Source organism: Pararge aegeria, chromosome 16 (genome assembly GCF_905163445.1).
Source record: "Pararge aegeria chromosome 16, ilParAegt1.1, whole genome shotgun sequence".
Taxonomy (NCBI): domain Eukaryota; kingdom Metazoa; phylum Arthropoda; class Insecta; order Lepidoptera; family Nymphalidae; genus Pararge; species Pararge aegeria.
The window spans coordinates 9446584-9471870 of NC_053195.1; the positions used below are offsets into that span (position 1 = coordinate 9446584).

The 25287-nt window shown below is 35.4% G+C and overlaps 1 protein-coding gene across 1 annotated transcript in view; it reads right to left on the reverse strand.

Annotated features, from left to right (window-relative positions):
• The window catches only part of LOC120630371 (BAI1-associated protein 3), a 77793-nt gene that overhangs the window by 41015 nt on the left and 11491 nt on the right, over positions 1-25287 (reverse strand). The window contains exons 3-4 of the mRNA XM_039899584.1: positions 12047-12239; positions 9116-9335 (exon numbers count right to left, since the gene is read on the reverse strand). Coding sequence (XP_039755518.1) covers positions 9116-9335; positions 12047-12239 — 413 coding nt within the window. The remainder of the gene's footprint in view (positions 1-9115; positions 9336-12046; positions 12240-25287) is intronic.

The window sequence follows — 25287 nt, forward strand, 5'->3', positions numbered from 1 at the left end:
AATTGGGAACAATATAATTAATGTTTTGTTGGTAGTGTAAACTAACTTCGCGAATAAGCATAATGTAGCAACATATCCATGGCGTATAAAAGAGGTACTTGAATTGAATTGTGCTTAGTGTTTGCTAGCGACCAACGTACAACCCTCGGAGCAAAGTTTACCAGAAATTCAATTTTAACTTCACTTTGACACTTATAGTAACGTTCTGGGAGCTGGAGGGAATTTTAAAGGTGTTTGTTTTAAAAGCTGAAAGTTTATAAAGTTTCGTAGCGTTGGAATGGCTAGTTTAGCAGACTAATTGTACCACGACCCCTAAGTGGCAAATTTGACCTGCTAGATGAGTTCACGTTTTAAAATTCTAAGCAGTTATTTGAATCCAATAACAATACAATTCTTTTGTAGTGAGAAATATGAAACCTACTTTATTATTGTGAACTTTTAAATTCGACAAAGGTTTATATGCTCCTCATTTATTATTTCTCGAGAATTGTGGGGCATCATGATCAACATTTTAATAAAAAAGTCTGCTAGTTGATTTAAAACATCAAAATTTATAATACAATTTTTATTAAAAAATAAATTTGTAGTTGAAGAAAACATAAAATAGAGTTTCGTTATTACAATTCATACACTCTTCTTATTATTTTAATTAGTATAATTCAAATTGTGGCGTAGAGGGGGCACGACGGCGTCACGCTATTTGTCGTGACAGCATGCGGGTCTGTTTGCCAACAGATGTCGTTATAAGATGTAGACCTGCCAATCATACCTTGGTGGATAACTATGGCTGATCTAGTTTGCTTTAAATGTAATGGAACCATTTAACACAGTACCTCTAAGCTTTCATCAACCACTTCCTTAAATCGTCTACGATCTCTCGAACTTGAGTTGTGTTAACTTTAATAAATTAACTGAGGTTAGGTACAGACAAATATAACTTTGCGTATAATTTTTATGATGGTATCGAATGGTGAGTATGTTATGAAATTTAAAGAGTATTATGCCTCTAAGGCCTTTAAGTACCTATTTAAAAAATGCGAGTGTGTAATTGTATCGGAAAATCTGACGACAATAATTTTGTACCTTTCGCTATTTAAAATTACTAAGTGTATAAATACTTTGTAAACGATTCCTTTTCTTTTATTTAGTAGCAAGGAAAGTATTAAGTAATTTTCTACATTTTACGTGGCACCGACTTAAAATTATTGTAGAAAATATGTATTTCTTGCTTTTTATTAGTTTATAAGTGTTTTTTTTGTCAAAAAAAAAATTTCCTCCTCCTTTCCATTTTATCATAGTGAAAATAGCTGAAGCTAAAGCAAATATAATTAATTATGTTCAGATGTTTCGTTTAACAATACAGATACATTTCAACCTAGCTCGCAGAAATTGTAATATTCAGATACATTCAGATTTTAATTAGTGGTTAAATGAGCTTCGAGTGAATTTCCAATAGGTACAGCTACGTTAAATTTTCGATAGAAATTATGTTTAACTATGGCTTTTATGCTAACTACCTACTGTTCATTTTACTTTAAAACTAGTAGAATATGAAAATAATGTTAAACTATGGCTTTAATGCTGCCTACTTAATGGTCATTTTACTTCAAAACTAGTAGAATATGAAAATGATCTATTTAAATACAGACGCTGGTTATTATTTTATCAGTATATATCTATAAACAAGGTCATAATATGTCTCTCTTTGTTTTTTAATTGATTTTACAGTTATAATTGACGGACCCACCTGATGGTTAGTTGAATCACCTATAAAAATAAATAATTCGAAGAACATGTAAGTAACACGTCCTATAAAGTGCCGCTAAAGTGTGTATATCAATCTGAGACGTAGTTATTGAGCCTTAAACGCCTGTAATTACACCGGCAACCACACCCTTCACACCGGAACAAAGCAGTGCTGCCTGGCCACTGCAATGCTAATTTGCAGCAGAAATAAACATCGCGGTATTACTTCCCCGGACGAGCTCCATCGCGAAGCTCTACTGCTACTTTATATTATACGAAAGTCAATAGGATACCCTCTTTATATACGATAGGTATTATACAAAAGAATAAACAAGTCGTAAAACGCATTTATAGACACTGAAAGGATATTACTTGTCGGGGTGCAGCGTTCATCCCACTAACAATGTACTTTACTGTATGTACTACATGTATGAATAGAGTAGACACTTTATTGTATTGGAGAGTTCTCATGGGCATTGTCATACGCATTTATTTATATAAAAGCATAACACATGGTGAGCGATGATAGGAGCGATTGAAAACAACTCAAAAACGCGTCGATCAGATGGGTTAATATGTGCGCCACGATTTTAATATGACATCCCCATCGTAGTCACAAAATCAGAAGCTTTACAAGTACCTAAAGAAATAAGTTTTAAAATAACTTTCACAGGTACAGAAAATTAGAAGGTATTTATTTAGGTGTTACTCTTTTCTCTCAATTTCCGGGCCACGACAGGCCACGGGTCTCCTTTCGGAAAGTGAAGGGTTTAGACTGTAGTCCACTACGGCCAAGTGCGGATTGGTAGACTTCATACGCCTTTGAGAACGTTATGGAGAACTATACTCAGGCATGCGGTATCTTCACATGTTTTCTAATTTAAAAAGGTTTTATTGATGTACACCTATCAAAGTCACCAATGAAGCGTTCATACATAAAATACGTTACCAATAATGTTCGGTGATGGACGATGGTGATAACATTTCTTGTTAACTTAAAACTAAATCTATAGGAGAGTTCTTGACGCGCCCTGGTCAAAGAGAGCCCACAACAAACTAAGCCTTGATCTCTTTTTTCTTTGTTATATTCTCACAAATATAATTAATATTTAGCTCTGAGATTGTGATTGCAAAAAAAATCGACAAAGTTTGTTGTGGGCTTTTAGACGAGGGCGCGTCTGGAACCCCCTAGCTTTAGTTTTAAGTAAGAGTGTAGTTGCTTAGAACTTCACAGTAGTGTGTTTAGATTGTGCTATAAATTCTAAAGCCACCGTATATTCTTCAATCCACAAGAATTCTCAAATCGGTCTTATGAAGTCTCTTAACTCTTTTGCACGTCGTTAATTATGATAAAAGGGTAACCATTAAAATCTATGGCGTAGTTATTATTTCTCACTAATTGATTCCAAAATAAACATAAATATGGGTCTATTCTGATGAAGAAAGAACGTTAAAGTATTTTCTATGATATCGCGTAGAAAGAACGCTCATCTTCGTACTCGGAAACACCCTACCATTTTTTCTTATATACAATTTACTCGAGCAACATTAATACCGCGTAAGTACACTTTTTACGTAAACTTATAAGCGGAATAAATATTTGGTTGATTGATCTCCTTATCTTATGTAATTATTTCTAAGTTGGCGTTTCGTCCCCAAAATTACTATTGTCGCGGTTATGATATTGATAATCATAATTTCTAAATAAAGTATTTAACAATAGTAGTTACTCGTCATGGGGACAAAAACGACAAAATTTTAGCCGATAAGCAAACCTATCATTATTTCGCGTTCAACTTTAGTAAGGACAAAGCTTTTATAGTAGCGTTTCGGGCTTTATGTATCAATTCCAGGTAGAGTAGATACCGCCTTATTTCGAGAAATTGTATACCGACCCGACCCATGCTTTCGGCCGGGGACATTTTAGACATTTTATAACTGACAGGCTCTTTTATGTTTATGCGAGCAAAAATAGTGGCAAGCTGTGTTTTATAAAGGCGTAGGAGTGGGAAATGTTGAACAATTATCCAACCAAATAAATCGCGTTACCAAGCCTTTGCTTCATTGTGATAAAGAGGTATATTTAGAATTGATGAAACGGGTTCTTTTATATTTTATTTTATTTCATTATATAATATGTATATATATATATATATTCATAGTTTACCTATTTGGTAAAAAATACAGCAGTAAATAGGATATTAATTTCCATAACATGAAGATATGGAAATATGGAAAAAGGTGCAGTCGCGAAGAATTTGCGAATCGGTTGATTAATGGCAGATGGTTAAATATTTTTATTGACATTACGTATAAACAATGTGTAATTAGAGATACTTTTGAGGGCTGCATAAGTATATTTCATAAGGAATCACCCTGTAAAAACATTAAATCAAAAGAAGCATTTTTATTTTTCCATACAAACTAATTCACAACATTCTGTGTTTACTTATGACAAACATCATGAAGATAGAAGACCGACACGTACATAGTAACTACGCTACCTGACGCGTACCTATAAAAGTAACAGAGTCACTTCATTTTCATTTTGCAAGTGATGTTATGGCTGTATCGGATTTCTTTCAGTAAAAACTATGGCAGTGGTTTATTTTTAAACTATTAGCATTTCGGTTTCCCAGATAAGTCTTAGAGACAGTAAATAACGTTACTATAAAGCATGTGAAGTCATAATTCGGTTTTCATTTACACGTTGTATATAACATTATTTATGAAGCTCGTGTGCTAGCCTCCATAAGAGGCATGCCGTTTTTTAACCATCTGTTTTCACCCGGTTTATTTTTGCGGATACGGGCTATGATAGATAGACCTTACTCCTGATTTATCCTTCATTTTGCATCATCATAAATCACAATCTATTAACCCATTGATTTCAGAATACGTTTATAAAAATATCCAGACCACCTATAATGATTCTGTAAACGGTAACAGCTTTCTAAATAATTTATCTTTATAAAAGTGTAATTGACAGAAGCTGATGTGTACAAACAATTGTATAACAACGGAAAGAATGCAACAATGGCGACTGTTTTCATGTTATTTGCCCATGAACTAAGATTAGCTAGGGCACAAAAAAAGAAAATAGTATTGACGCCCTGGTACCACAACTAATTGTCAATTGAACTAAATACTTCTACATGCAGTATCTATAGAAGTACAAAATAGTATATGTACTAGTAAGGTACGAGTAGCAGGGTAAAAGGTACAGAAACATATGTCTGTAATAAAGTTCATTTTAAAATTATTGCGTTAAAGTTGGTGTCATTAAAAAGTATATATAGCTGTGGCATTTTGTGAGCTACAAGTGCAGGTTCCATATTATTTATATTTTTACCCCAATGTTTCCAACCTCGATAATTACATTTTATAGTCACGAACAAATATTTCCGAACATCGTGAACTTAATTTAATTTAATATACTTACTTTTTTTAATCATTATTCAGCACTTTGATTTGATATGTTACTATCGTATTCAGCATAAGACGACTTTCAACATTTGTAGAAAGAAGTATTGTTGCGTGGGAAGTGAGTGGGAGTTCGATATTTTGATTATTTTTCCCTGAGAATCGTTATAGAATAGATGTACTAATTTTAGACGTACTAGAGTCCGAAACCATTAAATATTTATTTGGATCTTACACATAAATTATTAAACAAATTTATTATAACAGTTTACTTATTAACAATAATTTAATTATCTTTAAGACATATAAGGAGTTGCCAACATTTAGTACATAATTAATGACTCAAGTTACACTCCAGTCGGAAGGTGGTTGAAGAAACTTAAAAGTTTATACAACTTAAGGGCATATCACAAGCGAGTTAATTATATTAATGCAGTGGAAAATAACGTGGTTATTAAAGTACATCCAGCTGCTGCTAAATTGGCTTGCGAGGCAAACGTTGGCATTCCATTTTAGTATTGTTATAATTTTCATAAAGAAATAAATAACTCTTCGAATTATTTCGAAACAGAGGCAGCTTAGCTTTTATTATGTAGCCTGTTATCGCGTTTAGTATTGAATACATAAAGTAAATTAAAGGTGGCTTTTACGTTGCGTATGTGAGACATTCTCAATAACTGATTCAGCTTGCCCATCTTCCGTAGTTCCTATTGCTAATTTTCAAAAAGAAATAAATAAAAATAAGTAAACTCTTCATATTATTTCGAGAAAGAATCAGCTTTAGCTTTTACGATATAGTCTGTTAGCGCGATTAGTATTGTATCCATACTAATATTATAAATACGAAATTGTGTTTGTTTGTTTGCCCTAATTTGCGCCCTAATCAACTGACTAGGTTTGTGGTATTGAGTTTGTTGAAAGGACTGAGAGTAACGAAAGCTACTTTTTCATCCCACGAAAACATACGGTTCCTACGGGATTTGTTACACACAGTTATAAATACGGACGAGAACACGGGCAACAACTAGTAGGCACATAAAGTAAAATAAAGGTGTCTTTTAAGTTGCGCGTGTGAGTTATTTTTAATAATTGAGCCATAGTCCGTAGAGAGGGTGTCGTCGCCGGCGAATTTGGAAAATCATGCGTAGATATATATTATTTCATCTCACTGAATACGTTAGTAGGTAAGAGCTTTTACAAAGCTTGCAAAGTTCGTATGTGGAATTGTGTGTTTTAGAATTATAAACCTTTAAGTATTTTGTTTATTATGTTTGTTTAAGCCGTTATAGCTTAGGGGTTGGCTTCACTTTCGGGGGGACTGAGTTCGATTCCCAGTAAGCACCTGTAACTTTTTTGTAACTTTTTGTAGTTATGTGGGTTTTTAATTAATGCAATTAAAATATTACTTGCTCTAACTGTGAAGGAAGTAATCGGAAGAAGTCGGGAGTAATCTGCATGCCTGAGCATTTTCATAGCATTCTAAAAGGCGTGTGAAGTCTACCAATCCAAACTAGGCGAGCGAGGTGGATCTAACCTAACCTAAATTCTCAACAACTAAGAAGAGAACTGTGCTCTGTAGAGAGCCGTTGATGGGTCGATAATCATGATGATGACGAAGTAATTTGGTTGTTGCGGATCAAAATGTTTCATAGATTTATTGGTTTAGTTTCTAGTCAAGTTATTCCACTGTTTGGTTTACATGGCTAGAGAAGGCACCCGTCTTTTCATGCTCTTACCTAAACTAACATAGGCTAAAATGACTTTAGATTCCTTTAGACTTCTGTTTCTATGCTAATGCCAAGTATGCAATTTCCTCTGGTGATATTTAACTTCTTTGACGTGCTGTATCGTAATGAAGCATTGTTTTGGTTAAAGGCAAATAAATTGTTTATGTGGCGCTTTGGTAATGGAAATTATGAGGTTGGCTACGTGTAAGAGGCTCATCGGATAATGAGCCAACGCGCTTATACTACCATGGATAGGTAAAGAGAAATAGTATATCTAGTAGTACACTGGAATACGAGTTTTAAATAAAAGTTTGAAAAGAACGTACAAGGTCAAATTGTTACGTTTTATATGTTGTTTTGTTATACTTTTCTTTTTTTTATATGTACTTTTTGTGGTGTGCAATAAAAGTATATTCATTCATTCATTCAAGGACACCCACCCAAAAAGAGTACCACTGCTTTTTTATTCCACTACGAGTAAGCACTTGACTGCAATCTCACCTGGTGGTAAGTTATGATGCAGACTAAGATGGTAGCAGGCCTACCTTTTAGGGAGTGTGGTAGTCATACCTCTAACAGGTTTCTACGTGACATCGCGCCATGCTTAATGCTAGATTTAGAAATATTATTTTAACCCTAACTCATGGCAATGACTTAAAATCGCAAGTGTGTATGTGTGTGTGTGTAGTAATATGTCTCTGATAAAGGAGCTAGTGATTTAAGTATATGATAGTGTTTGTGAATAATCGCTTAAATTTTATCTCAGACCTTATAATTATATTATATAATAATATATAACCTTTTTGCTTTTGCATTAATGATCTGTGACCTCAATATAAGCACGGCTGTGAGGTTGTCACTACGTACTTTTCTATTAAAACTGTCAGTACTGACCTCGGGACAAACTTTTGGGTAACAAGTTTTTATTAACTATTACGAAAACTTGAATAACCGATTAGCTTTGTGTCCCTTTACCGACTAGTCTTGTAGTTATATTAAAGAAGGTCTGACTTCTTAAACTCAAGTGGACTCTCGCGTGAAACAGAATTTCTACTATATGACCTTCTGCTTCCTATTATTTCCAAACTGTGAATTACAAGACATACCAATGTTGATAAAACTGGTAGACCTTATGTCAATATCCTTATATCAATAGTAGGATAGACCTTTTGTTTATTATTATCATTCTAGCACTTTTAGATGCACATGATGACAAGATTATTAATTGGATTTTTAGCGGGTCTTCATGTTTATAATTAAATGGATAATACATAAATATGAAATATGTATTTACTAGATAATGAATATTGAAATTAGGATGAACTTCGCTGCACAGCATTCTACATGCTTCACCAAGTTTTTACATAGTCTAAAATACTTGATATGTAAATTGTTTGTGCAAAAAAGTAGGACGAATACAAAAAATCTTAAAAAATACTGGAACCTTGTAAATTGAACGACCGTGACACTAACCAGCGTACATGCTCATAGTTTTTATCGACAGATTAATTTATAGCTTAGGTAGGATATGGATAGTTTTGGTAGGACCTCACTAGGGCTTCACTTACTAAAAATAACGATGGCGGTGAAAAGACACTCGATGGATGGTGATGATAACTAACCATACATCATCAACAGTCAATTAATGAGCTACTGCTGGACACAGGTTCCACTGTCATAGGAAAGGATACGATCCCAATTTTATGAATTTATGATCTCTTAATTTTCTGTGGTATGGTTTGCTGCTATTAGGCCTAGTTAGTTACCATCCTAACAGCAAAGACGTTTTGCCAAGCAATTTAGCGTTCCGCAACGTGTTGCGGAGAAACCGATCTAAAAAATTTGGCGTGTAGTTGCACTGTATGCAAAAACTAATCAATCTGATCAGCACACATTGTATGAACCTGCGGAAACTGCCATGTTGCAGCTTCAGTTTATTTTTTCAGTCTTATACAAATCCCATCCCAGTTTAATCAAATCGCCAAAATGGCCCACAACAGACAGAGAATGGAGACAATTTACTCACTCGAAACGGAGATCTCACCAGGATCATGATCTTCAGTAATGAAAGAACGACTAGAGAGAGAGAGACAAATCCCGTTGGAACCCTTTGTTTTCCTGGGATAAAAAGTAGCATGTTGCTCTCCGTATTTCAACTAACTCTTCCGCATTTATAATATTAGCAAAGATTGCGAATACTATACTTATTAGTTACTTACCATTAGCATCTTTGGCTTCGAGTCCATCAGCTTCAATAACTGCGCATCCCAGCACCACAGTAGGGGGTCGCTCGCTCCCGGCAGCTCTCAAGGCCCGCATGTGCACCTCGGGGGGTACTCTGAACGCCCGACGGGCATACTCAATCATTTCTTCTTTGTACGAGGCAAATTGGCCGTCTGGTGCTGGTGCACCCACTGCGTTCTCAATGCAGTACAATACCTGTAAATAAAACTCAAGTTAGCATTTAGTCTATCGTTACTTAGCTAAGAATATCGCGGAAGTCCAGTTATAGGTGCGAGCTGGGATCGGAACTCGTCCCTATCACCGCTTCTCAAGACAAGGCAAGAGCTATCGGTACTGATTCATTATTAATGCAGTCAAGTCATACGAGTAGTTATCGTTTAAACCTTCCAACCCGTAATAAGGCAGCGTGGACGCTTTATGCTCTGCCCTTCCTGGCCGAGCCCCATTCCGAGGAACGCAAACAAGCCCGCGTTACGCTTTTAAAATCATTAGGGTTAATCAGCTACAGACAATCCGAAGAAAAAATCTATGCTCTGAAAACTTTCTTAACCATGAGAGAGGACTCTTCCAGCTGTAGAACGCCAATAGGCATGTTTTTAAGTTAGATAATTTATGTTTTTATACCAGTTTTATAAGTACAACGTGTAAATGAAAACCGAATAATACTTTACATGCTTTAGAGGTACATAAGTACTGTCTCTGAGACTTATCCGTGAAACTGCCAAAGCTTTTACTGAAATAAATCAGATACAACCAAAACATCACATGATTAATTAAAATCAAGTGACTTCTGCCACATGATTAGTAAGTACGGTATTTTATTTATTTTATTGTAAGGTACGTGTCACGTAGCGTAGGTACTATGCGCGTGTCGGTCTTTTATCTTCAATAGGATTACTATAAGTAAACACTTAGAAAAGTATAAAGGAGTTTGTATGTAAAAATTAATATGGTCCTGTTGATTTAATATTCTTACAGGGTGATTCCTTATGAAATATTCAACAACATTTTGTATATTTGTTACACGTTGATAACACCATTTCTTAATACTAGAATTCTTGTAAATGTTAATCTTATGAACTCGTTTTAAGCACGTAAATTGGTCAGACAGGTGTCAATGTCGATAGATCTCTCACGTGCAATAGATTAAGCTCTTAACCAGCTTTGCATTGAGTTTGAACGTATAGACTGACCGTGATTGCTAAAGTAAATTGAATTCTGTTGCGGTAGAAGCTCCTGACAAACAACGATTAATTATTTATAGGACGGCAGATAGTTATGTATATATATAAATATATATATATATATATATATATATATATGGGGTATATTCATACATACTTATTACAGATAGGGATTTTCAGGTTCCAAACCACTGAACATTTTTGGTTTAATGTTTTGTCAGTGTTGTACTCTGTTCACAGCGTTTTACGGAGCCAGGAGTCAGAGTCGAAAGGAGGGGTTGAACCACTACCTACAGCCTTGGTCTGAATGAACCGAAACGTTTTCAAAGAATCCCAATAAAATCGACGATGTGTATAATTTGACATCTCCCCATTTTTCTCACAAAAGTTCTTAAATAATTCTGACGAAGAAAGTAAACAAACCGTTACCAAGACAAAGAACGTCTACGTAGGTATTCACGATGGACTGGATAATGGAACAAGACGACATGGAGGAATGTTCAAGAGGAAGGACAAGTTCGCGTGCTCTAAGGTTGTTTCGAATATGTGGCATGTCTACATAAGTATATTCAATTTGTCTGGTTTGTTATTCATGTTCAACGAGTAAGTATCCTACTTGGTTTATTTTTTTCTGAACATTCAGTTGGACATTGCTTCATTGTTTGATAAAATGTAACTAAGAGGATTCTGCAAGGCGTGGCAACTATGCGTGATAAAAACACATGCGAGGTATCCGAAGCCCACCACTCCACAATGAAGTAGCGCGGAGGGTCAAGACTATACCCTAGAGAAAGGTATACTCGTAGCTAAAAACTTTCACTTTCGGGTATACCCGAAAGTGAAACATTAGAGGGCTTCAAATTAGTATGATTTTAAAACTTAAAATGTATGTAAAAATCTTTTTTTTTGAACGTTGTATCAACAAGCAAAAATCAACATATTTTTAAAAATGATATTCAACGAAAACTTTTTAACGAAGGCAGGAGGAATCGCATTATTATCGTTATTTGTATCAACAAACAATGCTACTACAAAACACGTTTTTATTAACTTAACAGCGACGTGAAAACTTAAAACATTTTCATTATTGAGTAAGGTTATGCACGGCGATCATAATAACAGTAAACCTTTTTTGAAAATAATCGCTCACTAAATTACTTATAAGTGTAGTATAATCAGTAATAAAATAATACTGACATCCAATATGGTGTGTGAACGTGTGAAAAATTAATGCTGTAGGAATACATAGGTACCTATGTATTCCTACAGCATTAATTTTTGCAATTAGTTTATTGTGCAATTAGTTTTTGGCGTCTCATGTTTTATATCACATCGCTCTAATACTATAAATTATGTTTGTTAGGTTGACTCATTTCATGAAAAGCCAACGGAGGCACTGAAATAGTATCTTTGCGTGGATATAAATAAGAAACCGAAGCGTAATACACTGCTTAATATCCCAGGAAAATAGATTCACGCCGACATAGTCGCCAGCACAATACAAAGAAAAATATTTAAAAGCTAAGTATGCAGAGCCGTAAACTCAACTTTTCTACGGAAATAGATTATTTATTTTTGTTAAATAGTTGAGTTGTGTTGATGAAAAAAAAAACTGTACATTAAGTGTAATTATTATATTTTAAATACTCTCCTCGTCAACTTACATTGATTTAAAAAAAATAAATATAAAAACACTCTAATAAAAAAAAAACATCATCTTACCTCGTTGTATAAGTGTTCGTGTTCTTTATGTGACAACTGCGCGGACACGCTGGGGAGTCCAAGGTCTTGGGGAGCGGGGGGTGGTCTTTCAGCCCTGGCCTCGGCCAGCCGCAGCGCAGCCAGCCGCCGGTTCTCTTGACGCCAGGAAAGAGCTGTGAAGCTCTCGAAATAGGATCCGTCGGTATCTTGAACCCTGCATCAAAGTTATATATTATTATACACCATTATCAACCCATTACCGGCAAACGATACGGAAACTCTCCACTAAAAATGAGAAGAGTTTAGGCTAAAGTCCACCATGTTGGCTTTTTGTCACACTAAAGAACGATATAGAAAGCTATTATTGCTGGTTTCCTCACGATGTTTTTCTCTATCATTAAAGTAAGTAATTTCTACAACCAACTCGCAGTACAATTTTGAGTTTGTTGTTTAACTTATATGGTCTTTTCAATTTAAAAATCAAAAGAATAAGTATATCTACCTATTAGTAAATATTTACTATATTTATTAAAAGATTTACCACTTGACAACAAGAGAGTCGTGTGAAAAGAATTTTCACACAAGTGTGGCTCTTGAGGAAAACATAAACTGAGAAATCAAACAAAGAAGTGGCTTATTGTTGGAAAACAGATTGCCATGAAGCAGAAATCATCAAAAAAAAAAAAAAAACTATATTTATTAAACATTGTTAATTCATTTTATTGCTTGTTTACTTAAGCATTGTGTCCGTTACATAAGTTATCCGAGTTCCGAGAAGTTACATTACACAACGGGGGTTAATATTTAACGTGAGCTAATGAAATTTTCGTGTATTCCGAATACAGGGAAATTATATCCATCGAAGCCCATATTGCCTCAGTATAGATAACATGCGGTCCTCATGTTCTAAGCGTTGTGTATTATTATTATTATTGTATTATTTGTAAAAAATGTCCAAAATAAATACTTTTGTTCTCCACAAAAAGGTCATATTCTCAGTGGCTTCTTGTATCTTTCAAACTATTTGAATATTTTAAACACTTACAAATGCCTCTCTGTAATTTGAAATTACAGTCTTCGATGACAGAGGTGGCAGTTTAGCCCACTTGAATCATGTAGACGATTTCTGAGGCTTTTTTTCTGTTAGGTGTGTTTTAGTCGTCTTGTAATTGGTGGGTATATTAGTTAAAGTAAAGAATACGAGCTGATCTGATTGGCTGTTTGCAGGTGGCAACAGTTTACGGTTGCCACCTGTTCACTAAATTTTCAACGAATTGCCAACACGCCTTCTTCTTACGAAACGGATAAGTTTATAGCGATGGTTGTTAAATCATCACTTATTTAGTAGGGGGTTACCAGGTGGCCACAGCTTAGAAACTTTTGGAATAGTTAGTGAATCAGGCCTGGCACATTTTTGAAGAAAATACTGCTTACAAATAGGGCGATGTAGTTGGACTCAACTTAATTTTATTACCTTACCTATTGATGGAACAGATGCCTAGTTCCTTCAAACCTCCAAAGTTGTTCATCCATCCATTTCATTCCTTACTGACTTGAGCCAACGTTAACTTACACAACGATATCGACTAATATTGAATGCTGCGGATAGGACAGAAGTCTTTCCACTATTTACAGTACCTACTTTGTCATAGGGCACGAACAGTATACCTAAAAAGTCAAGTAAAACTATAGTATCAGGTCCCCGGGACGGTCATTTGCCATTGTCAATGTTTATGTCGCGTAGAAACCGATTAGTGACATGGGTTTTATAACAGCCATATTCTCTAACAGGTTAACGCGGTACCATCTTAGACTGTATCATCACTTATCACCAGGTGAGATGGCAGTAAATTGCGAACTTATAGTGAAATAAACAAATAAATAAAAAAAAAATTGATTGAAGATTCCATAGCTATATTATTCCCGCACACCTATATCGTCTACTTATAAGGTTGCATTATCTTTTTATTGAAAAAAGATGTAGAATACCCATGCAGTATTGTGGTGCAACCCATAGTTGAAGCTGGAATCGCAGGGCACAGCTAGTTAATCAATTAACTAATTAAAAGCTTGCAAATAAAATTAAAAACAGTAAAACTCTCTACAGCAGAGTTTATAGTTTCTTTTTTGATCCATTATGACTGAATTCCTGTTCACATTGAGAATATTGTCCTTTATAAAGCTAAAATGCCAAAGTTCTTTGTTCCGTATCCCTACACAAACATGTTATTCGTTTTAGTCGTTTTCTATTTCAACAAACGCGGAGAATAAATATAAAACTGAGCACTTCAATATCGGACAATGCAGTCAAATACAGTAAAAAAATGCTGGAAACTAACGTTCAATGCTTTTATAAAACAAACTACTATAAGACAATATTTCAAAAAAAACAAATTAGAGCAGAGTTTAAGAGACTCAAAGGGACTGGTCTATAATATTATAAATATGAAAGTGTTTCTGTTTGTTTGTTACCTATGTTCGGTCCAACCGCTGCACTGATCTTGAGGGAATTGAATAGAACCATTTTTAAATAATTCAAACGACAGCCGTTCCCACGGGCTTTAATAAACACCTTTCTTACTTTTAAACGGCTTCACTTTATGCATAGAGATAACGTGCATCCTAACGTGGCCAAAAACTATATAAAGTAAAATTATAAATTCAAAGTTGCGTTTGTTTGTAGAACAGCTGAACACACCTTGAAAACATTTGGTGCAGCGATAGCTATGATGCATTTTGACCCCGGAAAAAAAGGTATCTCCGGGATTCAATAAATATTTGTAGAGTCAATTATTGTTAAGCAAATACTATATACTTTAATTTCTTATTACCATTACTATTTGTTCGCGTAATTAATCGACTTTTTTCTATACTTATCTACACAATGCCGATGTTTTCCTGTGTACATTTTGCCTGACACTTCCACAAAGCAACTATTTCTAGCTATAATGATTTCAAGTCATTCTGACAAGCATTATATTATAATACCTAATGATATTGTATGCAGAACGAAACAATAAACAAAGCCTTTACAAACCCATAGATATAGAATATAGATTGTATTTTAGTTAGCATTAGATATGAGACTTCTTTCATTATATGAAACATGATAGAACACGTTGACTCATTGATAACTATACAGTTTAGTTGATTCATCATAATCAACACATTGAAAATGTAGATGATAAACGCAGACGCGTATTTTAAGAATCTTAAGATTGGCCGCCCCATAAATTAAATGAAAAAAAAGTTATTATATTATCCAACAGTGTGTTGATTCGAAAGATGATAATGAATTAAGAAACTAAACTGGCATACAATAAAGAAATAAACTGAAACATTTTTTCAATAGATACTCGTAAGTACCTACTAGAAGTCCGAAGATGGCTTCGTCGTCTGTACTTTTCACAGTTACCTACTCTATGCCTATTTCCCCAGAAATATACAATAACAGCTTTTTGGCGAAGAGAGATTATAGTTATAACAGAATCACGTTTTAGCTCTATCCCATAGGAAAAATGCCTTGTTCGGGGACGAAAAGACAGAATACATGCATTCTAATTTGTAGCGCTTTTAGCCGTTTTTTTTTTGGTGTGGAAAAGCTTTGTTGCTACCTCCGACCCTTGGGCAGGACGGAGTTTATGTGGGACTTTCCCCTCTAAAGGGGAATCCCCTCCCATCAAAACTAAAAACCACCACGGCATGTCCCTCTTGTTGGCTTTGTTAAACGCCCGGGGAACCCGTTGTATACTTCGCGGGCGAACCTATTTGGCCCTAGGATATATATGCCCATGACTCCGATGGGCAAACGACCTCGTGGCCAATTTCCAACCCGATGGTTAGATCAGCTGACTGAACCGGTGCCCGTACCTTCTACTATTGGAAAATTTGTATAGCCTTACAACTCTTCCAGTGACAGGACTGATTGAAAAACATAATATACATCGAGAGTACTCGCCATAAGAGTGATCATGCTCCACAGTAATGAGGAAGCTGAAGAGAAAGATCGACACTTTACCTGCCTACTATCGGGTCACGGGTTTCCTCCCAGAATGAGAAAGCCGAAGTTCATAATAAATATACTATAAATAATAATAAATATACTACGACAATACACACATCGCCACCTAGCCCCAAAGTAAGCGTAGCTTGTGTTATGGGTACTAAGATGACTGATGAATATTTTTAGGAATTATATATAAATAAATACTTAGAAAATACATATAAACACCCAGACACTGAAAAACACTTATGCTCATCACACAAACATTTTCCAGTTGTGGGAATCGAACCCACGGCCTTGGACTCAGAAAGCAGGGTCGCTGCCCACTGCGCCAGTCGGCTGTCAACTAATGCTAAACTAATGCTAGCCCGGTGCAGATTGATAGACATCACACGCCTATTATGGAAAACCCCCAGGCATACAGGCTTCCTCGCGATGTTTTCTTTCAATGTTAAAATAAAAGGAAGTGATATTAAATTGCTTGAAACGTAGCTCCGTTGTATGCCTTGCATCGAACTAAGTTGCGTCAAAAGCGAAACTGACGTCCTTACCAATAGGCTGTCACTGCTCATTAATATTCATGTCGGCTCAAATTATATATTTTTTTATTCCTGCAAGCATCCTACCGACATTAAGAGTCAACAGTTTTAAAGCAGGACTACTTTCTGACCGTGATAATCATAATACGTTATATCCAATCAGACTTAATTATATGATAACAATAAACTAGAACCAACTTATAATAAAAAATCAAGCTATTTCACAAATGCTAAAATACCAGGTAATTTACTTCGGTGTTCATTCAAAAATTATGAATCGACATGTTGAACTTATAATATTGCACTAGTTTGCTGCTATCTTGAGTATACGTGTAAAGGGATTCCGTCCAACAGTCTTCATCAGATCCTTATAAACTTATAATGCGACCTCATTTAAGACGACAACTAAAATAAGCATCAAAATTGGTCAGAATTTACGGACATAGAACATAACGAAAAAACGTCGTATCGATTGATCTCTTTGGAAGTAGATAGGATAATAATTATCCCCGTAATTAATGTAATCACTCGGTCTGTGTGCCAGTTGGTACAGTAAAAATAAAAGTGTGCTTCAATGTTAACAGAGACATGGAAAAAGGACATTGGCAGTAATATTATATTGGGTCATTATTATATATATATACATGCCAATGACATTTAAAAATATATAAGATAAGACATTTAAAATGTTTTTATTTTTAATTTTTTTTTAATGTCTTAATTTCAATAAATAATATTCATTTCGGTGCAAATATACACTTAAATGAGTATTCTTTCTATCTGTAGTAATAATGAAGCTGAAGAAATGGTTTTTTGTTTCAAAGGATTTGTACCTGGAACTATCTATCTATAACTATATATTTATATATACGATATATTTTATATATAGCTGGTATATCAGGATACAACCTTTAGGAGACGCCAAGAAAGTAATAGCGCGAATTAGCGATGCGACATGGTGGTGGGGGGTATATTTTTTGGAATTGTGGATGAAAATATTTATGGGAATAATAAATTTTCATCATAAGTTGTTGTTGAGGTCGTGAGCAATCGCTAGTACCTAATATAATCACACTCATGTTTGTATGAAAATATTTATTATGAGATAACAACATAAAATTGAAACATAGGTATGTACAAAAAGGCGTATGAAATTGTGTAAATTTGTAAACTGGTCCTTTTCACGTACGATTTGACAGCGCCAGATGTAAACTTATCCCAGTATTTGCGTGGAAAACACGGGTCGACACTAGCTACAAAAGTTAGAAAAGTTACTGAATTGGTCATTAGGTCACTAGTCGATCGCTCTTTTTACGTGGCACCATTAGTAGTAGATTGTTTTATTTGATCTTGTATATAATCGGACATAAATGTCAAGGATTTCGTCGTCCACCGATTAATGGACCGAGAAGGAATGAATCAAATATCGAACAATTGAGGTAGGTTTTAATTAGTAAGTCCCAAGTTCGATAACTAGGTTGAGTCAGTGAGGCAATTTATTATATCCTCCTGTCACAGGACTGTGAAACTTCGGTCGCTGCTTTTTACCACCCTACAAAAGCGAAAGATAAACAGCCAAGCGATTAAGCGTTTTGGTATGATGCTAACTAGAAATCGATAAAAGGTATGGGTAGAATGAACTGCTATACTTACACCCTGCCTACATGTTAACCTTGTATAGGTATGCATTTATTTAATGAGAATGTATTATTTCATTGTTTTGAAGGGCTCGCTTAAATTTGCGTACAAGTAATTAAGGATTTAAAGGACGGACAGAATGCAAATAAAAACTTCAAAAAAAAAACAATCGAGTTTATTTAACTCGAAGACTCAAACGCCTGAATCATCTAAACATTTTATTTTAGTTAAGAGGACAAAAAGATTATTTTCAAAATAAGTTCACAATAATTGACGAAAAATTCATAAGCAAACGTACAAAAATAATTATATTTTTTTGATTGTTCTAAAAGTTAGCCCTTGACTGCTATCTCAGCTGCTGGTAAGTGATCATGCAGTCTAAGATGGTAACGGACCTGTTACCGGTACGATAGTTATACTAAACCCTTATCCCTAATCGGTTTCGTGGAACGCAACATCTTACTGAAACACTAAAGGGCTTAGCACTAAATGGCACATCTTTGTCAAGACAATAGCAAATTCAGAAATTAAAAATACCAAAATTGCCCCTGTTGGGGATCGAACCCGGGACCTCCCACTAAAACAGCGCTCACCGCTGCGCCAGGGAGATCGTTAAGTCGGTTAAAAACGAAGACCTCACTTCGTTCGTGTAAAATATTATTCTATTATATTCGTTAAATTAAAAGTGGCATCAATTCAGTCTCGGCTTCTCGACAAGGGCTCTGGCTGTGGAAAATCACTGATCCGTAAACAAACAAACCATATTAAGTACTGGGTCCAGCCACGCATTCATACAGACATTTTCATACTGAATATTGCGTCAGCAGGCACCCTCTGATATAGTCGATTACATCATATTTATTCAGAAAGCCTCATTGTGCTTACAGAGTAACAATACATTCACAAAATAGTATTATGCAAATGATCGATACCCAAACAGAATGTCCCATATGTGCCTCGACCGAATCATACGAAATAGTTTCAATACACCTTACGCTTCGCCCTTGAATACCTTTAATGCACAGAATTAAAAACATACAGAAATCGTGTACACGACTAATATTCAAGCATGAGAAACCACTCCATTTTAGATTGGTTTCTCGAATGAACGGTATGTCACTCCATAGCATTTAGCAATTCACAGTAATTATATTACCTCGAATGTTTTAAGAGTTCACCATAAAAAGGGAAAATGGAAAAAATTGTGACCTAGCAACATTCCGCGGGTGTAAAGTGAGACGTGCACGGGTTGATTTCACTGTTTTTGGACACAATGCATTGCATACAATAATGGCTGAATGAGGATTCTGTATATTCTTAATTCAAAGCCTTAATGCTACAGAAGGTTATAGACTTGTAAGTATGTTGATTTTCGACTCGATGGTTGATTTAAATTCATATCTTTATAGAGAAAATTAGACGCTTGCTCGACAAAAAGGTGGGTGGAATCCTTAATGTGGCTGTGTTTTGTCATTCTCTAAGTATTTAAATATTTTCCCAGTTCACGAATCAGGCGAAAGCATTTTCATTATTAAATCAACTTATTAATTACTTGGACTTCTTGTATTCCATTTTCTTCCATTCTTGTTGAGGGTTTTTCCTTTGGTTTTGAACGTTGTTTTATTAAGATCGTTGTATGAATTAAACAAATAATGTTATATATAGGAAGAAGCAAATATTCTTTGTAACGACAATTCTATGGAACTGGCTTTATAGAAAGCGTTTTGTAGTTATTCAACTAATGTGTGGATGTTACGTTATCTGAACACACACACAAAAGCCTAAACCACCGCCGTTTACCCATTAGAGTAGCTAACATCACGCATGATGGATGTTCAAATACGGGGTGTATTTGAACAACCTGCCTTTCAGAGTTAGTTCAACTAGTTTTCTATTTTACATATTTTACAGCCGGTTGGGGCAGTTGGCAGTGACCCTGCTTTCCGCATCCAAGGCTGTGGGTTCGATTCCCACTACTGAAAAATGTTTGTGTGATAAACATTAATGTTTTTCAGTGTCTGTGTGTTTATCTGTATATTAAAAGTATTTATGTGTATAATATACATAAAAGTATTCATCAGCTGTCTTAGTACCCATAACACAAGCTTACTTTGGGGCTAGATAGCGATGTGTGTATTGTCGTAGTATATTTATTATTTATTTATTTATATACCGCTTTACTAACGTATTTTTACGGCTTATGTCTGTTGTCTATTAGAGAAATTTTAAATAATTATTTGCAATTTTTTAATTTAATATTACGAAACTTATTTAAGGATGTAAGAATTTTTGACAGTGGTTTTTTCTGGTTGCCCCTTATCACCCGGCGGAAATGTAACTCACATTATATCTATTAATGGGAAGGTAAATAAAAATCTTCTACATATATAGGATCATCGCATCGCTATATTTAGTAATCACTACTAAATGTAGGCATTAAAATTTTAAAGCAGCATTTACAGTAGTAGGTTTTATTTTTCTATTTGCATTGTCCATCCTTAGAAATTTTTATTGATTGTATACTCCATATAATTTTTCGGGTAAAGCACTAAGGTTCAAGACCATCTTTGAATATCCCACGTAACTAACCTCAATATAATACATAATAATTAACAACTTTTGAAACGTTATTTTTTCCGGTCCGTCTACCGGTAAAAACAACATTAAATGGAAAAATCCATCATTATTGCACCTTCAATAATGTGCTCGAGTCTTTATATACTAAGCTTACTAAATTGTCTACAATAGCTTACCAAGTAAAATCAATTAAAAGTAGCATTTTTTTTAGGAAACAACAATAAATCTAATCTAAAAAAAATCTGGACACTTGACAGTTTCAAGTAATTTTTAAATACTAGAAAATGTCTTTTTTTACTACTCTAAGCTTTCCATGGTAATAAAATTAACCCGCCGTAGCTTGGGACCGAGAGGGGACGGTCTGCAAATGAAGGTGAGGGCTCAAATAAAAATAGATTTTTTAAAATAAATTATGTACGTAATTTTCCACAGAATACCTAATAAAGCGGCGACCGACTAAATAAGTAACATATAAAATGAATACTGCTATACCCTTATGTCTAAAGGGTATAACAGTATTCATAATAAATATTTTTGGCAACTTTTTCCAGAGATCATTTTTTTTTTTAATAGTTGACGGATTAAGCAGATGGCCTATAGTTAGAGCAACATCTTGCAGGACATGCAAAGAACAAGTCCTACAAAGTTCTGCTCTGTGTCCATCACTCTGATGCATAGGTGTTAAGCTTCATGTGTTTGTAATTAAACCGGAACCCACGCCCTTTAGACTGGAATATAGCAATACTATGCTGCTTTATGTCAGAAATAAGCCTGAGGGTAATAATTTCCCGGACGAGGTTTATCCCAAAAAGCCCTACTCTTACTATTTGAGATTTTTAGTGGCCCACTACTGGGCATATGCCACACACTAAAAATCAAAACTTGAAATATACAAGATGAAAATAACTACTTCAAATATACTAGATCCACGAAGCTAAAGTCATAACGAGCACATAGTTTGGAGAACCGATGGACGTTGGGGTCCCACAGTGCTGAAACGGTTTCATCAAACGGGTAAACGTAGCAATAATGGACCCCGACTAGGTGGACAGACGACATCAAAGCAGTTTTACTTAAAAATCAACCAACAAGTAATTGAGTAGAGGTAATTTTTGATGAAAAGGGAATGCGTCTGATGCGTCATTAATGCTATTACCTATATTGGGTGAAAACGTAAGTAGGTCGTGGGGCGACCTGTTGCACGTCCTTGCACGTATTGCTACTATACTCCCGCCGCGCCCTTTATCCGTACGCTATAACCTATTAAATACTATCCCATACTTAACTTAATAAAATTGAATGCAATTATAATTAATATTTTATTTTACACATTCCCCAGAAAGCTTTCTTTATTGTTCGAAATACACGGTAAAAAGTCAATTTAATTTGCTGTGACGTTAAAGTTTCATTACCTATTCAAAAGTTAAACTAATATTCGACTAAATAAATTGGCATGTAGGTACATAACAAATTTACTCAGCTATTGAAAAACATAGTTATATCAAACTAAACCTTTTGCGACCTCTTACCTAGGACATACGATCTAGTTAGGTTGGTCCAATTTCGAGAAAGAGGTGAACCGCCAAATCCAACTCGGATTGGCAGCATTCGGGAAACTTCGTGACATGTTCTCGTCCAACATCCCTCCGTGCCTGAAGACTAAAATCGTCGAACAGTGCGTGTTGCCAGTGATGACTTACGGAATTGAGACATGGTCGCTAATTATGGGCCTCATAAGAAGGCTCAGAGTCACTCAGCGGGCGATGGAGAAAGCTATGCTAGGAGTATCTCTACGTGATCAGAAATAAGGAGATCCGTAGAAGAACTAGAGTTATCGACATAATTCAGCGCGTCGCGAAGCTGAAGTGGCAATGGGCAGGGCACATAGCTCGGAGAACCGATGGACGTTGAGGTCTTAAGGTGCTGGAATGGCGACCCCGCACCGGTAAGCGCAGCGTAGGTCGGCCCCCAACGAGGTGGACAGATGACATCAGGCGAGTCGCTGGGAGCCGCTGGAGCCAAGCGGCCTAAGACCATGTATTGTGGAGCTCCCTACAAAAGACCTATGTCCAGCAGTGGACGTCGATTGGATGACATGATGATGATGAAACCTTTTGCGAGTAAAACTCGATATATAGATAGTTAAAAACATCAATAGAATCAATTGCGTTAAATGCCGTGCAGGGCGTAAGCAGAAAGGTGTGGATTGATTTTGATCAGCATCTATAGCCTCTTTACATCCCCCTACTGGGCCTACAGGCCCCCCTTTTCTATAGCCCCTGACACACCACAATTCTCATCGCTCGCAGAGCTTTTTGTGTTTCAGTTGACAGTCGTTGTCACAGGGTGGCACTCTTCAGGACGTAAAACTACCATGCCCTGCAAAAAGATGCTCTTTACTATCTGGTGGGCCATTTGCTTGGTCCTGCAATTATTAGTATAAAAAAATCCTAACTCTGTGCTCATACTCAGAAATCTAAAACAGAAAACCCCAATAAGTAACAACTTTTGGCTTCACAATATTTCTGTTACTAGCTTTTTGCCCGTCTTCTTCGTTGTTTCACAAAAATTACGTGGGAATCGTTGATTTTTTTTTGGGACAGAAAGTCTATTTACTCTCCCTCTTTTCAACAAACTCAATGGATAAAATCCAGTTGATTACTTGCTTAGTTAGGACTTTAAAGAATGTCCTTCTTTACAACAAGTAAACATACAAAAACACCTTGGTATTCATAATAATAGGTAGTGCTGAGTTAGATATACATAAATGTTCATACTAAAATTGATCGATACATTTTGTACAACATAACGTCCTACCCAGGCCTTCCGTCCACTTAGATCTTGAGCTATTAAAAAACCTTTAACACAAATGGCCCTTATGTTCCGACGCTAAATGACTTTATGTCACGTCACACTTCCATGATACCATAAATGCATTACCCGTGTTAAACTTGCATGGAACATAAATGTCACGACCTTTAAGCCACGGGCTACGGCTTGGTTATAACCCAATAACCAACCGACGTAACATGCTTTATTGAGTACCTAAATGAATAAATAAACTGTATCAAGGTACCAAAGGTTAAGTAATTGAATTTCTCCCCGGGAAGATATGTAGCCTGTAGCGACCTCCCTAATTGTCCCCGTTAGGGATATGAAGCAATCACAAAGTGTGTTATCGACAGGACACATAAATTCCATATTGAAAATAACTTAGGGCGCAAGCACATATACCTATGTTGACTTCAATGCAATTATCTATGAAGTAGCGGTCAGAGACAACTTCGTCCGCTTATGAGTAAACCTTAAAATGACTTTGTTTAGAAATTTTAAGGCGAAAATACTCGGCTTTATATTATTTAAAAAAAACCTAATACACACTAAACAGTAGTTACTCAGATCAGCGCTTTCAACGAAACGAACACTACAGGTTTAAAATATTAGTATAGATTAACTCATGTGGCAGGCTATCGTTATAATAAATATAGGTATGAAAATCTGTTCTGTTCCAATAAAACTCGGCAGAGAGATAGGTAGTACCAGATAACACTCACTTCTTGTACCTACTCTGTTAACCGATAGACGAATTTTACGGCTAGAAAAAAAAGGACGCAAACAAAGAGTCTTTGAAAACAGCTGTTAGAATAGTTTATTAAATAAAGCCTGTCAAGCGTCACACGTGTTTCACACGAATTAGTATTATTTGCTTGTTTCGAATTTTTACAGACTTCCTTGAAAATGAAGAAGGTTAACAATTCGGGTGTTTTTTATGTATGATCACGCGTTATTCCTAGATGGATTTACAAAATTATTTTGTTCAAAAGCGAAAAATGATTCCAAAATGGTAACATTTAAAATTCATACCTGTACACTCGAAAGTGTAACGCAGATGAATTCAGTATATTTTGGTACATCCACATTTTCTATCAAAGTAACTAGCATATTTTATCGCTACTGGAAGCTAGGCACAGAGTATTCAAGCTTGATTTGATTAAACATATATTTACTTTTTAGATGGTACAACTTTTATTTCAGTAGTTTTTTTTTATTTTTTATTATCTTCGTTGCTAGTCAGGTCAAGTCCTTAACTAATAATTGAAGCGTTGACGCAGGCTTTCACAAAGTTTGAGCGCCCGCTGAATTCAAATGCCTTTCTTAGCATTAAAAGACAAAAACATAAAGCTGTAAAGGAATTTGACAAGTCCGCATTTTATTATATTTGCGTTGGATATTTTATAGTGTATAGATTGTATTGCTTCTAATTATAATTAATTAGCTGGATACATAACAAAACTAAGAAGTAGTACTTATCCACGTATATTCCGTAACGTAACGCACAAAAATATTACCTACAAATCATCGCGAAAGAGACGAAATACACATATTCGAGCTTGAATAAACTTAAGGTTTGATAATATATAGTGTAGTTTACATTATGAATTATAGACGGCCGATTGGCGCAGTTTGCAGCGACCCTGCTTTCTGAGCCCAAGGCCGTGGGTTCG